This window comes from Octopus sinensis, linkage group LG13, assembly GCF_006345805.1.
Source record: "Octopus sinensis linkage group LG13, ASM634580v1, whole genome shotgun sequence".
In the NCBI taxonomy this organism is placed as follows: domain Eukaryota; kingdom Metazoa; phylum Mollusca; class Cephalopoda; order Octopoda; family Octopodidae; genus Octopus; species Octopus sinensis.
In genome coordinates this window covers 37622218-37641229 of record NC_043009.1, presented here as the reverse complement: position 1 = coordinate 37641229, position 19012 = coordinate 37622218, and the positions used below count along the sequence as shown (strand labels likewise).

Here is a 19012-nt window from a genome sequence, read left to right as displayed (position 1 = left end):
TTGTACAACACTGACGCTCATTTACAACCATCAAATGGTGCCGAGACAAGGGTACACACACAAATATATAAGACAGCCTTCCACACATTTTCCATCAACCAAATTCACTCACAAGGCTTTGGTCAGCCGTGGGCTACAGTATAAAATACTTGCTCAAGGTAGTCACACAGTGGGACTGAACCCAAGATTATATCATCGGGAAGCAGGTGTCTCGTTTAATTAGCCATTCTCAGATCAAAAAGAAAATTTTTTTTTTTTTTAAAAGTGCAATTTATAAATTACTTATAATGTCAAACAACGTTGATGATAAATAAACAAGTGAACTTACATGCTGCTGCTGGACATAGCTTAACAACAGATCACGCTTCTGTTTCTGAACTTTTTTCAAAATAGAGTCCTACAATGAGTAAAAGAAAAAACAAAAGTGAGTGAGAGAGAGAGAGAGAGAGAGAGAATGTGTGTGTGTGTTTGAGAGTAAAGAAGAGAAAAAAATTTTTTTTACAACAATCAGATATGTTGAAGAGAAAGATTTGCTGCTAATGCATCACCTAATATTACCAATAAACAGGTGAAATTATATATATCTTGGTCAGCTGGCTTCATTTAACTTAATAAGAGCCGCAACAGTAAATAATGGATTCTAACAACAGGCACAAGGCCTAAAATTTATTAGGGAAGGAAGTTAATCGATAAAATGGATCCCAGTACTTGACTGCAACTTTATCAACCCCAAAGGGATGAAAGACAAACTTAACATCAACAAGGTTGGAACTTGGAGCATAAGGAGCCAGAACAAATACAAAGCATTTTCTCCAATGCTATTATATTCAATAATTATTTAAAATTTTAGCAAAAGCACCAGCAATTTTGAGGAGAGGGAGAAGTCTATTAGATCCACTCTAATGTTCAACTGGTATTTACTTTCTTGATTCTGAAAGGATGAAAGGCAAAGCTGACCTCAGAATGTAAAGAGCTGATAGAAATGCTGCTAAGCATTTTGTCTGATGTGGAAACAATTCTGCAAGCTCAGTGCCTCAAGCAACATTTAATAATACTACCGAGTCACTAGATTTTAGAGAAGTTTCTCGTCCAAGTTTATGTCTAAAAGCTTAAGTTCCATTAAAAATGAAGCACCTGCTTCTCAAGCTCTAATTAAGTTTTAGAATTACCCACTCTCTAAGCTAAAATTCCAATTATCATGTGCTCTGCAACTATTTCAATATATAAACCCACTTCCGAAAGAGAGTGGAAAATTCACTAATAGATGACCATTATTTGTATAACAAATGTTTTTGGATCATTTACACACACCCCACTCCACAGCCTAATTTGACTTATTCCTTAAAAAGAGGCTAAGGTACAAACAATAAAATTCATTCTCCCTCTAAATAAAAATTATTTAGAGGGAGATGCATTGAGAGAGAGAGAGAGATTAAACATGCCAGTATCTTTATCATTAGGGCATCTCATTTCCTCAATACCCACTCTAGAGAAAACTGTGACACTGAGTGAGACATCTATGTTTAGAAACTCAGTTCCAGCATAACCATAGCATTCCAAATATATCATCCCCAAATAGGACTATATTATCTAATACATCTTTTCTTTAGCTATGACACTAAGATGTGATTTTTAGGAGATTTGACTGCTATTTTGAGCAGGTTGAGCAACCATGTAGTAAATTCTTTTGAGTGCCTGATGACATTGACAAAAAGGGATTAAAATGTCAATGATGTTGACTGGAGACAATTATCTTATCACTGCTTCTATAGTATTCTGAATGTGTATACCCTGTCCTCTCATGCTATTTTGTTTGATGTTTGTTTTTTTCATTTTAGAAGTTTCAGTTTTTCTCTTTTAGCTTGTTGAATATCTTATCTGGCCTCCTTCATCAGTGTTTCTGCCATGCAGCTTAATTGCACCCTCTCATCCCACCACCTATAGCAGAAGTCTTTCTCTTGGAACCTCTCTTCTATACCAGAAACTTGTATGAAAAGCTCTATCCTGCCAACATCAGATCACACACAGCAACAGTAGTACAAGATAAAAACAGCATAGCTAGCTTGCTTGCATGGAAAATATGTCAAGTGACAAGTATGCTTGCCAGTGGGTTAATTATTGATGCTATTTTATCCATTTTATCTTTGTATAATTAACAGTGTATGCCACGCCCCTTTTTACTGGTAGATGTGGCAAGTTTGAGACGAATGATTGATGTTAAATTAAATGAAGGATAACTTATATGAAATTTATATGTCTGGCAAAGGTCCATGCAAACTTTCTTTTTAGATGCAGAATGCTATTCTCCTGTTCCTCCTTGCTAGCCCTTCCTCACCCTTATAGTTGGCACATCAAAAAGTAGGTCTGGTGAGATTGTTGAGATGCTAGAACGATGCATTCAAGGTGGAGGGGAGCTTCTACCAGGTTCCTCAGACAAAGAATATAGATATAAAATCTTCTGGGTAAGCAATAACAATGGGGTTGGTGGAACGGGCATGCTTCTTGATGAGAAATGAGTTGATAAGACAATCAAGATAGTCAGAGTGTGTGATAGCATACTTAAGCTTAGACTAGTTTTGCAAAGTGGAACAAAAACTATTATTTCTGCCTATGTTCCTCAACTGGGACTGCCATTTGTACAGAAAGATCAATTTTATGACACTCTTTTGTAGACAACTCCATCAACAAATGATAGTAACCTCCTTGTGGATGGTAACTTCAAAGGGCATGTTGGGTAGCATCCAGGTGACTTCCATTGGAGCATGGAGGTTATGGAGTTGGTTCCTGCAATGGGGAGTGTACTAGGCTGTTCAAGTTCTGTGATGCAAATGACCTTATGATCTGCATCACTAACTTCAGGAAACCAGCCAGTCACCTGTTCATGTGATGCATATGGATAAAGGACAACTGCATAAAGAAGTGCTGATCTCTTATTGCTGAGAGAACCTGTAGAAGGGCTAACTCAGGAAAACATGGGATGAAGTGGTGAGAAATTATCTTTGGATGTTGAGCCTCATACAAGATGACAAGGGACCAAGACTTCAGGTGATTTGCTGGGTTTGAGAAGACACGTCAAGCTAAGCAAAATCATGGCCATCTATATATACAGGCATGTCCTTTACGGCCATACCCCTCTTCCCCTCACACAGAATCTTTTCCTCAGACAAAACTTCGCAACAACCCACACCATCCACCACAAGCCCTTCCACTCTTCATGCTTTTACATATCTACCATACCCGCCAGCTAGCCACTCCAATTTCTCTCCCCATCACTTGCTATCTCTAAATATCTTCCCTTACATTCTTATAGAACATCCTCTCTATCCCCTCTGTAATACTCCCCACCACAATTCCCTGTGGGTACGCCGAACCACTCTCTCTCTCTCTCTGACTTGTTTCTCTCTTTCCCACCTCCGTCTGCTTCCTTATCCAACTGAGGTTGCCAAGTATCTCTTCTATCCCTCTATCATACTCCAAACTCTCACCTGGCACACAGCCACTTTTCTCAGTTCCACTCCCTCCCACAGCTGAGAGATCCTTATCTTGTAAGCTACTTGGTAACCCCATGGGTGCTGGTGCTATGTAAAAAGCACCCATACTGGTTCCACACAAAAAGCACTCATGCTGGTGTCACATAAAAAGCACCCATGCTAGCGCCATGTAAAAAGCACTCATGCTGGCACCATGTAAAAAGCTCCCATGCTGGTGTCACATAAAAAGCACCCAGTACACTCCGGGTTGCCATTAGAAAGGGCATCCAGCCATAAAAACCATGCCAAAACAGACAACTGGAGCCTCATACAACTCTGATCAGCCAGCTCTTGTCAAACCACCCTATTTATGCCAGCATGGAAAACAGATGCTTGATGACGATGATGATGATGATGGTGTTATGATTATGATACTCACAAATTGATCAGTGATAACACAAGTGACAATCAAAGATTCTGTTCGTTATATTTTTCAGTTACTTTATCTACTGATCATAAGCTATTAAATTTTGCTCCAAATATTTTTTCAAACATGAAATGATATCAATATGGGTGCTTAACATTGGGGGTGGGGGTCTTGGAATGAAACCTATTTTCCCAATATGTTCTACTACTATTCCTTTATCACCAATTCTTTAAACATGGTGTCCATTTTTGGAACCAAACATCCACAATAAACAAGGAAAGCTGTACAAAAAACAACAAACATTGTTTACTCAGTCTATTCAAATGTATTATTGAATCATTTAGACCAAAACAAAAAGAAAAAAATCCTTACCATTTTGGGTACCCCAGCCTTTTTCACTGCAGCTGGCTCTGCTGTCTTGCTAGCAGGAGATTCTGAAGAGTTTACTTTTGACAAGACAGAAGGTGTAGTGGTAGTTGTAGTAGTGGTTGTCGTAGATGTTACAGACGTGGTTTTTGTCTTAATAGCTGCAGGATTGAATACTGTTTTTGTTAAGTGGCCCACTGAGGACGTGTAGACAACTGCCTGCAAACAGTTGGAAGGAAACTTTGACAAATATGCGACACAATGCAAGTGTCATTTAAATGACTTGTCATGTTTTAACAATATTGGCAGCACATTAGTATATGATATATAATGGTTTATGAAGGTAGCAGATTAATGAATTAGTTATATTATTTAATTAGTTCTTTTCTATTGTTGTTTTACATTTTTTTCCATGCATATGAAAATATAGGACTCTATGGAGGGAAACAGTCAATCTAGCAAAGGTGACAATAAGGGTTTCACCAAGCCAAACACATAAAAGCAAATAACAAATAAAACATTGAAATAAAAACAATTTTAAAATAATTGTATTTACCTTCTCTCCAGATTCAGTTTTCTTTGGTCCTGTATTATCAAGACTGAGCAAGTTAGGGGCTGGAATACCCAACCTTGCTTTTACTGGCATTCGGTGATCTGAAGCTGTGTTTGCAGCAGTGGAAGACACTGGGGCTGTGGAATCAGCCTGAAAAATGGAATTGGTAGAATGTATAAAAACAAAAGAACTGTACTTAGCAAACAGATTCGCATATGATATTATGAAGGTGACACACATGTAAGATAACTACCACACCAATATGAGGAAGCTTCTAATTAATCCTCAAACTGCACTTTCCAGGAAGGAGATATTGGTCAGTCCTAGATATGCAATGTCTGAGAGAAAGAGAAAGCTGAAACACTTAATTATAGGTCTCCTTCATTAGATTTAGTATGTTATAAACCCTTAGTGATGAACAGTTAAATTCTTTCAGCCACTTTGATTATACATCCATATAAGCATGGCATCATCATCATCGTTTAGCGTCCGCTTTCCATGCTGGCACGGGCTGGATGGTGCAACTGGGGTCTGGGAAGCCAGAAGGCTGCACCAGGCCCAGTCTGATCTGGCAATGTTTCTACGGCTGGATGCCCTTCCTAACCCCAACCACTCCATGAGTGTAGTGGGTGCTTTTTACGTGCCACCTGCACAGGTGCCAGACAAGTCTGGCAAACGGCCACGGTCGGATGGTGCTTTTTACGTGCCGCCAGGCGAGGCTGGCAAACGGCCACGATCGGATGGTGCTTTTTATGTGCCACCAGCATATAATAATAAATTGACACCTTTCTTAGCACCTTTTTACTCAACTGTAACATAAAAACAGAACCTGCTTTTATCAGTCAGGTAAACTAATGCAAATAGAGTTATAAATCTTGCATTAAGGCACAGTAGATGGCGACCATAACATTTGAGACCTAATAATGTATGTCATCACTTTTGAATAACCACTTTGTCATACCAGCTTGGGTTGAACAAGTCTCACAATGTTGTATTCTTATTCATTGTGGTGCTTCATCTACCATACACAAGAGAAAACAGGTGTTTCTCATGTTTTTGACATGATTTTTACTGCTAGATGCCTCCTCCTTCTATCATTAATCATTTTACCATATATATATATATATATATATATATACTTTATTTTAAGCAGCAGAAAATTCAACAAAATCTGTTACTCTGAGTTTCTCGTTGCCGTTCATCAGACAGTTTTTGCTAGAATGGAACTGATATATCAATTCAATCTATACTCTTACAAACGCTACACCTTTAAAAAGAAATGGACTTGTTTGATTGGCCCTTTAGAAAAAACGGTCAATCTTCGAGCGATAAACAAAAAGGTCAAAAATATATGTATATATATATAAAAAAACTTATAAAAATTATAAAATCCGAGGAAAAAACCTATTGACGTTAATGAAGACAGTGCAAATTAATGCATAGAAATTAAACCTGTTATAAATACTGCAATACATATTTATATTAAAATCTACATATATATATCAGCATACACAAAAGGATGCGCATAAACGCCATACATACATATACAGACGTATGAATATGAATCTAAATATACACATAAAAGCATGTGTACATATATTCACGCAAACCGTCTCGCACGCAAGCTAAAATTCATCTATGTAGCAATTCTCATATACTGAGCAAGGAGGGGGAACGAAAGAAAGGGAAAGAGAGAAAAAGGAACGAAGGAGGGGTGGGGAAAAAAACTTATGTATACAAGCAGTGTAACGATGCTATTGGCATCTATAGAGACCAGTATACATACACAAGTTTGAATGGATACATATACATACCGTCGTGTATACGTGTGCTTAAGCACAAACATACTTTCACTTACACATACACAGATACGCATGCTTACAAATACATATGCTTTGCTATACACATACTTATATAAACATTCTAATTTTGACAACATTGCTTTTTTTTAAAAAACATTGCTTTTAAAAAATGGGTGCATTAATAAAAATATATACGAAAGACATATAAAATAAAATATAACATCCTATTTTGGGTCATTTATAAATAATCAAGGTAATATAATAATCAAGGTAATCCTATGCAATACAATAACATGAAAACAAAGTTTGTAGGTTTTTCCTAATATATATGTAGAAACATAAGACTTTGCTATACGGATTAAGATCCGCATTCCTTGGAAACAAAATCCATCGTAGCGCTCATCGTTTAAGAGTCAAAATCAAAATCAAAATACAAAATATATACTCTATCCATATGGTATATTTATATTCGACATTTTAAATTTAGCCGCGTGCCTACATAAGTTCATTAACTCACTTCTTTGATTCAAAGAATTATTGTCTTTGAATAAGATGTACATTTTTTCTAATAGACAAAGTCTGCACTTGAAATTATTTTTGTAAGCTCCATGCCTGTATGGTGCCGCCCTGTCCAGAATGCTCCATGTCACGTTGAAAGGTGGGGCTTCCTTTTCTTTTAGTTCCCAGACATATTTTGCTAGGCTGGTTTTCTTCCTATTCTCTGGGTATTTAAATGAATTTTTATGAGAATAAGATCTTGTTTTAAATGAATTTTCTGAAGCCCCTGTGTATGTCTTGTATTCCGATGAGCCTTCCACTTGCACCTTGGCTCTATAAACTACTCCTTTCACTAGACATTTCCCTTCTAACGGACAGGAGCTTTCATTTTTGCAATTACATTTCTTAATGGGCTCGGCACCATGTCTAATCTCAATTAGCTTCCTATTATGTTGGCTAATGTAAGAGGCGAAATTTCTGCAACAAGAATAGCTAACCTTCAGGGTTCATCTATTAAATATTCTGTAGAATTTATGACCCTGCTTAAAATGCTTAGAGACTAATCTCAAAAATTCCTTACCTATATTAGTCTTTACGGCCAAATTGAAAGCCGGGTTGAACCACAAAACTTTCCTGGTCCTAGTTCTTCGTGCAGCATTATTATTAGCATTAAGCTGGTTGAACTGGATCTTCTCCGAGAATCCACTATTCTTTAATGCGCTATCGTAATAAGGTGCAGCATTATGGAATGCTGCCTCGTCCGAAGAAATTGAAGATATTCTTCTACCTACATTGCTAACTAAGTTGCTAAGGATAACTGGTGGATGGTTCAAATCTTTGCTAATATACGATAGCTTTTCATTGGGCTTACGGAAAGGTTTAAATCTATCCGATCTTACATTAAAATTTACGTCTAAAAAATCTACACTATTCAGGTTAGCATCTATCGTAACCCGTAAGCCCATCCTTTGAAAGAAAGCTATAAGGTCCTTCCTAAGTCTATCTGATTCATGGCCGTTTAGATTATGCGTGGCTATAAGGCCGTCATCCCTATATAAACCTGCATCTATAAATGGGAATTCTATTTTTAGATTATGGAGAATAAAGGCTCCTATGAGCATAAATAATTCAGCCCTGTCGTATGCCCCCATCGGTACATCGAAAAGAGAATCCTCAGTCTTCTTAATCCAGGTGGAATCCTCGAAAAAAAGAAGCGATTTCCTCGCATGCATAATAATTTCAATTTCCGAGCTATCGATGTTGACATACTGCTTGGCGAAGTCCAATGCCCTTAGGAGCAACGTCCTAGATATTGACGGGTAAAAGTCAATAATGTCGAATTGTGTGAAACTACAATTATTCTTATAGCTAATACCTTTAAACCACTCTATAACTGACTTACTATTCTTCCAAATTCTCAAGTCTACTTCACTATCTAACTTAACTAAAATACGGTCCAAAATATTTTTGCTAACAATTCCTATCTCAGTTTTAGCCGGATTTATCAATCTACATTTGGGGTTTCTACTAAAATTGGCTTTATGGTCTTTCAGAGTAATAAAAGCTGGTCGTGGTGAAAGGTATTCAATCCTATCGCTAATTTTAAGATCGTTAGCTATTCCTCTTGCTTCTAAGTTCACCTCTCTGTATATATTCGTGTTGTCTTTTTTGTATGTGTCCGTGACACTATTCGAAATCAGGCGTTTATAAACGTCCTTATCAAGTGCATATAAGTTCCTTGTCTTGTCAGAATTAACGAAGATCTTATTCGAGTCGTTAATCTCCTTAATTTTTTCTCTCATATTTGTCTGCAATTGGTTGGTATATTTGCGGAATTTAATTTTCCTAATAAGCTCGAAAAGGTCTTTCTCGAAGGCTTCTAATTCCGGAACTCCGGTATATATATATATATATATATACACACACACACACACACACACATATACATCATAAAGTAATGTTGCTAAACTATATAGTACAACCATAGTTTAGAACAGACATTACACTCTAATCCTGCAGACAATGGTCTATTTTTCTTGTCAACAGGAAAGGAATTTGGTCATAGAATGAATCTCATTTGATCTATGCAAGCATGGAAATGCAATGCAAACATTCAGACAACTATATATATATATATATATCTCACATAATACAAACAAAGTTGAAGAAATAATATTGGTTAATTACTGCTGAGATTGATTTAATTGAATGCAGTCCATGTTCATCATCCTTATTATTATTGTTAAGGAAGAATGGTTACAACACCTGAGAAAATGCTTAGCAGTATTTCTTCCAACCCTTTGCATACTGAGTTCAAATGCAGCCAAATTCAACTCTGCCATTCATCATTTCAGGATCAATAAAGTACCACTTGAGCTCTGAAGTCCATGTAATTGACTTCCCCAACCCTTCAAAATTGCTGGCCTTGTACCAAAATAACGATTATTAAGGTAGTAAGCTAGCAGAATCATTAATGTAGCAGAGTAACTGCTTAGCAGTACTTTTTCTGGTTCTTTACGTTATGAGTTCAAAGCTTACCAAGGACAACTTTGCCTTTATCAACTTGATAAAATAAGTTCAAGTTGAGCATAGGGATCAATGTAATTAACTAACTTCCTACTGCTAAAATTGCTGGCCATGTGCCAAAATATGCAACCATAATTATTTTTATTATTAAAGTGTCAAGCTGGTAGAATCATTAGCATGATAGACAAAAAGTTTAGCAGTATTTCATCCATCTTCACATTCTGTCAAGGTTAACTTTGCCTTTCATTCTTTCGGGGGTTGATAAAATAAGTACCAGTCAAGTACTGGAGTCGATGAAATCAACTGCCCCCCCACCCCATTGAAAACTTCTGGCCCTGTGCCAAACTTTAAAACCAATTATTATTATTATTATTATTGAATCTGAAAAGCCTTTTTATAAATCATCGTACTCACAGCTTTTTGCTCAGGTGCTTTTTCCCGGTGCCAAAATACTTTGATAAATCTATTATTAAAGACAGGTTCACTACTTCGATATGCCACATTCGCCTGAGTATGGTTTGCAAATGTTATTAAAGCAGCTTCCAGGTCATTCTCAAATGATACCTAAAGAAACAAAAAAGAAAAAAACATTAAACAATGATAATTACAACCATAAAACAAAAACTTACAAAATAAAACAATTTACATACATACCCACAAATACTACATACACTTTAAACTACAAGAAAATCCATAAGGATGGGCCCCTCTCAGTTATGCATTATTTGAGCAGCAATAATACATAAAGAGCAGTGTGTGCCAAAACACCTCACCTCATGTTGCTCTGTGGTGACTTCGACAACTGATTTGTGGTACACCATGCACTTATACAGGCAATGTCAATCTGATGGAAGGTTTGAGCTAATGTGCAGTACAAACATATGATCACTATGAACAAATCTGTGTAGATTGTTCGGCAATAATTACAGAAACGTCTTTCTCAGATGAGTGACTACCATTAATTAATTAATGCTTTTTAATGGATGCAACTGAACACTACAGTATTTAGTCCAATATCCTATTGCTGGAGGAGTCCTCTCTCATTAGCTTAATGGTATGGAACCTAAGTCTATATATGTATATATATATATATATATATATATATAAACAATATCAAACACACATATACCAAGTACATGTATTGCTAGTTCATTGGCAGGCTGCGATTTATAGGCAAGAAAATTTTCTTGCCAATGCGTAAAAACACCTAGAAAACATAGACAAGCAAGATAACTCACCAGGTCCTGTTGCAGATGTGGTAGACATTAATGTTTTGTCATCTTTGTGACTTATCAACACCCAAAACAAAGCCAGATGTAAGCTAAATCCCTCGCTATGACTATATGCACAATGGTGTGAGAACCATGTGCTGGTATGTCCCAATGTCTCATACCAAGGAAAAAAATTCAAATATGAATGAGAAGCAGCCCGAGGAACATAAACAATATCGAACACACATACACAAGGTGTGTGTATTGCCAGTTCGTGAGCAAGCTGCAATTTATAGGCATAGTAGTTCTTCATGTCCAAAGATTACAAGGAAGAGTGGTAAGCCCTCAGATGAATGACAGATTCTGGTGCCTTGGGGCAAACAGCAAATATGTAGGCCTTGGTCAGATGAGGACCATGATTATGACTTTGTCTTTGGCATTTTCCATCTACTGCAGTTACTCTGGCCTTCTTGAAGTTGCTAACAACTATCTGGATGCAGTCATACCACACCCAACTCTGTGAGCCGGCATCTCAGCTGACCCTTTCAATGCTTCCTGGGGAGGGAGCTCCTCAGTCTCTTTTGCCCTGGCTGAGCTTACTGTAAACAGCCTTCAGGATTCTGAATTTGTCCATGCATAAAAACGTGGCCTGCCCAACAGAGCTAAGGCAGCAACAAGGGTTCAATGCTTATGACATTGGCTTGCTGGAGGACTTTGTTGTTGGCGATGTATTACTTCTATGTGATGTCCATGATGGAGTGAAGGCATCTCTGGTAGAAGCAGTTCAGTTGCTTGACCTGCTTCTTCTACATACATATGTATACAATGCAAGAAAAATATATTAACACAATTTTTAAAAAATTATTTCCAAAAATTACCTGAATATTTTTTAAAACACCAAACTTTCCAAAATGTTCATTCAATTTGGCAATATTATTCTGATCTCGGGGAATCTTACGTACTTCAAGTGTAGTATTTAGGTACCTGGGTACCAGTCTTCCGCTGTAGGCACCTAAAGATGAGAAGGAATGTTATATATGTAAAAGACGTACATTCTACTGTTAATTAACTACTAATTAATTAGTACTGTCTACTTTAACAATTGTTTTTATGCAGTCTTAATAATAAAATAAGGAAAACAAGGGTAAAATAATCAACTTGGGGGAGTTAGGTACATATCTCAGACTAACTTAATATAGTATCCAGTATGATGTGTATACACACACACAGACAGACAGATATATATATATGTAATAGTGCATAAGATTTTATACATGGAGAGGCAGTCAAAATCCATAAGAATCTTTCTTTTTGTGGTATTGGTCTTGACTGCCCTTTTTAGCATCTAAGAAATCCGCATGGTGGATTTCTCTCAGTGTATAAAATCTTATGCACTATTATATAGAAATATTTATGGCTTCTGATTTTTAATGACACATGCTAACCACTGGTAAAAATCATTATTTTTTAATAATTTTTACACTGTATTTATCTCTATGTATATAAAGTGTGTATAATTATGAATAAATCACAATTATAATGGAAAGGATTGCAAAAACTTGTAAATTGCAATAGAAAATTAATCTTTTATTCTCAAGTTTTGAATTTTATGTCATGTTGCCCACCAACAGCTTTATTGTGAAGAGATAGAATATGAGTGCTTTATTGTGGTTTTGACTGCTATTTCTAGAAATGCAAGGGTTTTTGCAACCCTCTCCATTATAATTCTGATTTATTCATAACTGGCTTTTAAGCAACTGACCCCGAATGGGAAGATCTGCAAACACATCTCTGACTTGTTCAGGAGAATTTATAGTAATTGCTTCCTCCAGAGTCATATCCAAATGATGATCATATTCATCACAAAAAAATCGCCAAAAACAATCACAGTAATGAAAACATAGGAATCCAAAATTTCAGGATTGCAAGCCTGGATTCGGACTGAATGTTTTTAATTTACTCACAAAATTAGCCTTTAGATTATAAAAATTGTTATTGTACCAAAAAATTTGTTGTAAAAAGTTGTATAAAAAAAATTGCCGAAAACAATCACAGTAATGAAAAACTTGGCAATCCAAAATTTCAAGATTGTGGGTCCGGATTTGGCCCGGAATGTTTCTAATTTCCTCACAGTCAGCCTGATTCCAAAATGGTATATGTTGGGCTACAGCCTCTAGGAGTAAAGTTGAAAAAGTGTAACACACAGACATTCACATTTATTATATTATATTAGATATTAAGGTGGCAAGCTGGCAGAATTGTTAGCATGCTGGGCAAAATGCTTAGCAGCATTTCGTCTGCCATTAGGTTTTGAGTTCGAATTTGCCTTTCATCCTTTTGGGGGTTGATATAATTACTATCAGTTAAGTACTGGGGGTCGATAGAATCAACTTACACTCTGATACACTGACATTACACATCCAGCAGAGAATACTGGCTTCATTCCTTGCAAGCTTACACATGTCCTCAGCAGTCATGGCCCATGTTTCACTGCCATGTAGCATGGCTGTTCATACACATGCATTATAGTTTACCTTTTACTCTGATTAAGAGGCCTTTTGTCACCAGCAGAGGTAGGAACTCTCTGAACTTTGCCCAGGTTATTCATATTCTAGCAGCTACGCTTTCAGAGCATCCGCCCCCACTACTAACAGAAGCTGTCAACTACTTCTAGTTTTTCTCCCTGCAATGTGGCAGATGTTGTTCTCTGCACTTTTTCAGTGTTTATTGCTCCTGAGCATCTGCCACATACAAAAACTATCTTCCCACGTAGCCTTCCTTTGATATTGCTGCACCTCTTATATGTCCATAGCTTATCCTTCATAATATATTTTTACATTCCTCTTTAATTATAAATAAATATATATATATATATATATATATACTCTTAGGTAACCTAATGACTACCTCGTAAAATCTGGTATTTGCTATCTATCTCAAGCAACAAGATTAAATGAAGAGCCCAAAGCATTGCAAAAGATGATGATGATACAGATACTCTTCCCGTACATGTATGCACATATATGCACGGACACCTACTCAACACAGTTCAACCACAACTAAAGGAACAGGCATAAGTTAGCAGCAATCACTCAGAGGAAAAACCTAAGTCATCATTTCTTACATAGGTGCAATGCAACAAATATTGGAGAGGAGTTCAGTCAATTGTATCAACCCCATTATTTGGTTGGATCATGTCTGATAAGTTCACCATCATCAATTCATTACAGTGCAAGTTCACAGTCATCAATTCGTCATTTTTTTTTTTTAAATAAAATAGTTTTTAACTATAAATGGTGAGATACTATGGATATATTTTCTCGGTAAACTTTCTTCATAGTGAATTGATAGCAGGGAACTTAATTGTAATCGGCTAAATTGACTGCAAAACAAAAGTTGTCCTTGGAGGGATTCAAACACACTACGTAAATAATATATGGTATTTTGTACGTCAATTCTGCCACAAGGCCACAAAACTGGAGGGGTGGGATTACTTGATTAAAGTGGCCCTAGTATTTGACCGGTACTTTATTTTATCAACCCTGACAGGATGAAAGACAAAGACCATCTTGGCTGAATCTGAACACAGAAACTAAAGGGCCATATTTAAATACTGCTATGCATTTTGTCCAAACTTAACAACTCTGTCAATTCAGTCTCAATTAAAAAATATGGCATTTAGAAAAATAGCAAACCTGGGGGATTTGGTTGGGTATTTTTATTTTGCTGATAATGATGCATTTGTGATGGAGAATGGTGCTTGTGAGCATTATTGGAAGACATGAAGTCTCGTTTAGGTGGGATCACAGTTCGATTAGTCTCTGGAGCCGATACATTACAAGACTTGTTATCTAAATCTAGAAAGAAAGACAGAAAAATAATTCATTATACAAATTTTATATTGGCTTCTATCATGATAAAAACAAAAAAAAACAGTCAATTATTTTGTTACCAAATCACTCAAAACCACTCTTGGATTTTTTTTTTTTTTTGTTATAAAAGTACCTACACTTTTCTATTCATATTTCAATGAAAATACCAATGTAAATTGTATCAAAGAGTAATCAAGAATATGGGATTTCATTAGGTAAAAAACACCTGTTATGGTTTAAAATTTGTACATTCAGAATTTGCCCTTTTCCCAACTTAATTTCAATGGTATTCCACATCATCATCCTCACCATCCTAATGTTCACTTTTCTATGCTTGCAATGGTCAAACAAAGCTTGTTAAGGTAGGTTTCTTAGGCTGGATGCTCTTCATGTCACCAACCCTTACTTATTTCCAGGTAAGTAATATTTCTCCTAATCCTTTGCACAACAAACAGCTCAATGGCCAGACATGTTTTTAAGCAAGATTGCACACAAACAACACTCCTTGTTTGAATTTTGACTGATTACAATTAGTATGTAAATGTCAAAATAAGGGGAAGACACACACACAGACTGGCAATATATCCCCATACTTTAATCTCTCAACACCTGGCATAAAGCCACCTCTCCCCACTCATCTAACTTATGTGAGCATGGAAAACAGACGTATGATGATGATGATAGTGATGATGACATATGACAAGCCTCAGTATAATTTTCATCTATCTTTTTTGTCACTAATTTGTTTTTTTTTCCTACTCTAGGCACAAGGCCCAAAATTTGTGGGGAGGGGGTCCAGTCAATTAGATCGACCCCAGTACGCAACAGATACTTTATCAACTCCAAAAGGATAAACGGCAAACTCGACCTCGGCAGAATTTGAACTCAGAACATAAAGACAGATGAAATACCGCTAAGCATTTTGCCCACCACGCTAACGTTTCTGCCAGCTCGCCACCTTTTTTTGTCACTAATTAGGCTATTGTTACTAGTAACTGAAGTAGTTTTATTAACAAAAATTCCATAATAGATTTAATCTAAGAACCCTTCTGTTAAGATGTGTTCTAAAAAATACATCAATATATTTAAATTTACAAAACTAGTCTTAATCCAAAATTATTTTAGAATTTAATTGAAACACATTTCAGCCAGCAATAACGGCAATGAAATGGTTAATGGGAACACCAAGTAGTGCTTTTATATAACGAAATGAGCACAGTGGGAATGTCTTTGGATCTTATGCAGCCTAAATCATGGCTGTCCACAAGCTAAACAACAACAACTAAAATACAATAAAATGATTCTACTAACTTTGTGGCTTTGAGATATCAGGAATTGTCGGAACACTGACAAGATCTCTCTGTCTTGGTGGCTGTAAATAAAAAGGTTGGTTTGGACGAGGGGCACCTCTTGGGCCAACCCAAAATGATGGTCTAGGAGGATTAATAGCAGGAGCTTCAGGGTTATAACCCTCAGGTTGGTAAGACTCGACTTGAAATTGGAAAACAAAAATGGAAACAGATTATCAATATATGTAACAGGACAGACAACATATTTGATTATCTTGGGGGTGTTTTCTACAATTCTACAATATTGGACATCTAGTCTGAGTATCTGAAAATAATTTAATCCTGAGAGCCATTTTCAAAGCTAAGTACAGATTACACAGGAGGGCTATGTATTATTGCAAAACTTGAATGAATGTAATTGACTGTAAATATTTGCAGTACAGTAGTGAAGTTGTAAAAAAAGTAAAAAAAAAAAGTCGATATTTGTTAAAGGTAATCAATTCTTCTGCCCACCCTAAGATATATAAAATGAAATGTACTTAAAATCATAATGCATAAAATATATTGTACTTAAAATTATAATACACAAAATAAAACATTCATAAAATTATAATACATCTTCACTACCATCTCTCTCCATATCCTGTCTTTTTAAACTGGGGTAGCCATGTTTCTCTTCCACAGTAAGACACCTGTTTTTGTCCCTTTATTATACTTCTCATCACCTGGCACAAAGCTACCTCCCTCAAAACTACATTTCTTTAGTTGAGGGGTTTTTGTCTTGCAAGTTACTAGGTGACCTTGCTGGTGCCACATGAAAAGCACTCGATAAACATTGTAGAGTGGTTGGTTTTATGAAGGGCATCCAACCATAAAAACCATGCCAAAGCAGACAGTAGAACCTGGCACAGTACTCTGACTTGACTTGCCAGCTCTTGACAACCATTCAACCCATGCTTGCATGGAAGACTGACATGATGATGATGATGATGATGATAAAATATAGTGTATACAAACAAGAGGGACTTCAGTAACTAATGATGATTTTAAAAGTATAACTGGCTGAAAGTAGTTGCCTTATACACAGATGTATATAAGTGTGTATGCATGTATATGAATGTGTAGGGTTTAAAAAAAAATTTTTTCTGGTTCATTAACAGATGCTATCACATTGCAGGAATGAATATTTATAATACAAGTAACGAAAGTGCTTTTTAGATTGGAGAAAAACAGTTAAAAATGGGAAGGAATAAAGAAAAGAAAACAGTTAATAATAATTAATGCTTCAAGTACTGTACTCTCAAAAACCCAAAGCCTGAATCAATTCTAAAAAATGTTTTACATTTGAAGATGTTATGAATAAATCCTTTCTAGCTATATTCTTGTTTTGTACAATTTTTATATACATACACCAACACATATTTTTTTTTTTTCATGTCAAACTTACTCCTTTCTCTTAAATAAGATGAAAAGGACCTCCAAATGATTTTTCTGTATATTCACTATTTACATAAAGATTATTTGCCAAAAAACATGGTAGTCCTGGTTAGTGTAAATGCTACTGCTATTTATTTAGCCCCAGGAAACATCGTCTCCAGCTGGCTATCTGTGAACTTATATTTGCGAACAAGGGAGTTTAGCATCGCCACTCAGCACAAAACAATATCCGAGTATCGCGATTTCTAGGTTATTTCCCTTCATCAGCACAGAATAAGTGTTCGGTTACAGGTGGCGCTGCTAAATTCTTTTTTTGAAATATATAGTTTCCAAAGTGACACACAGCCACGATCCAATATTATTTTCATACTATATGGTACACATGCAGATTTCTGACAGTTTTTAATAAACTATAAATGCTTAAATCCAAATTAACTTTCACTTCCTGATCACCTTCGAACAGGGCTAAGCCAACAGTAATATTTTCAGTCCAACGTACATAATTTTATCAACAACTCGGCCTTACCTGGTCTTGCGGGTCTTGGTGGTGGACCTCTGGGTCCTATTTGGGGCATATGTGGAGGCCCAAGTGGAGGTATTCTGGGTCCTATGAACCCAGGAGCACCATGAGTAGAAGGTGGCCCTAAAAAAAAAAATTAAAATAACAAATGAACATAACATAACATTTAGCTCAATGGGTTTTTAGTGTCTTCCAATTAAATATTCTCCAGACTCATTACTAACACTACATTAGCATTTTAATCTAATGGGCTACCAAGAAGAAAATAAACCAACAGCTTGCTTTCTATTTAATTTCATAGTTTTTGTTCTGAAATTTGAATACATATGCAAATTTAAAACTAAACTCTCAGACAATTATAACAATAATGATTTCTTTTCAGTTATATATGTTGAAAGAGATTGCAAGGAACAAGCAACTGAAATTTTAATTTTTCCTAATGTATGCATGCTAGCAAAGCTCGCACTCAGCACTCTAATTTTTTCACAGTGAATATATCAGGCCACTCTGGACACATATTTGTCTACCATGGATGAAACGTATGAAGTTTATATAGAAAACTTAAGGCATTTTGTATTTTTCCAGGTAGTTCACTATATATCCACATAGTATATAAGCAGAGTCAATGAATCAGGTGTACTGATTCAAACAGAGTAACTATGCTCTGTAGAACATAATGGCCCTAACACAATCGAAATTCAATGCTTTCCAAAGTATCATTAATCTGTGCTAAATTGGAGTGGAATCTGTTAGTCAGCTATCATATTTAATGAGATAAACAATGCACACTAGTTTCAATAGTGCATATTCAAGGAAAAGAGGTTTTAGTGCATTAAAGCAAGAAATATAGGCCCAACTTCACTTATAAAATCCAGAATGATTTTTTTTTTGAGACATTTGTGGGGTGAAGGGGAAACTGTCTTGTATACCATCAAATACAGTAAGTAGATTTAACAGATTTTGTAAATTTTGAACTCTTGACCAATGTGGTTTGTATTATAAGCTCCCTTTATCTTTACAATTATGACAAAGAAATGCAGA

The 19012-nt window shown here is 36.0% G+C and overlaps 1 protein-coding gene across 3 annotated transcripts in view; it reads right to left on the bottom strand.

The window, feature by feature from the left end:
* LOC115218495 (RNA-binding protein 26) overlaps positions 1 to 19012 on the bottom strand; it is a 54090-nt gene that overhangs the window by 14262 nt on the left and 20816 nt on the right. For 2 of the 3 annotated variants that reach the window (XM_029788347.2, XM_029788346.2), the window contains exons 8-15: positions 17978 to 18094; positions 16037 to 16216; positions 14549 to 14710; positions 11732 to 11865; positions 10057 to 10206; positions 4820 to 4966; positions 4270 to 4482; positions 329 to 397 (exon numbers count right to left, since the gene is read on the bottom strand). In XM_029788347.2, coding sequence (XP_029644207.1) covers positions 329 to 397; positions 4270 to 4482; positions 4820 to 4966; positions 10057 to 10206; positions 11732 to 11865; positions 14549 to 14710; positions 16037 to 16216; positions 17978 to 18094 — 1172 coding nt within the window. The remainder of the gene's footprint in view (positions 1 to 328; positions 398 to 4269; positions 4483 to 4819; positions 4967 to 10056; positions 10207 to 11731; positions 11866 to 14548; positions 14711 to 16036; positions 16217 to 17977; positions 18095 to 19012) is intronic. The other variant, XM_029788348.2, reaches the window with a different exon arrangement.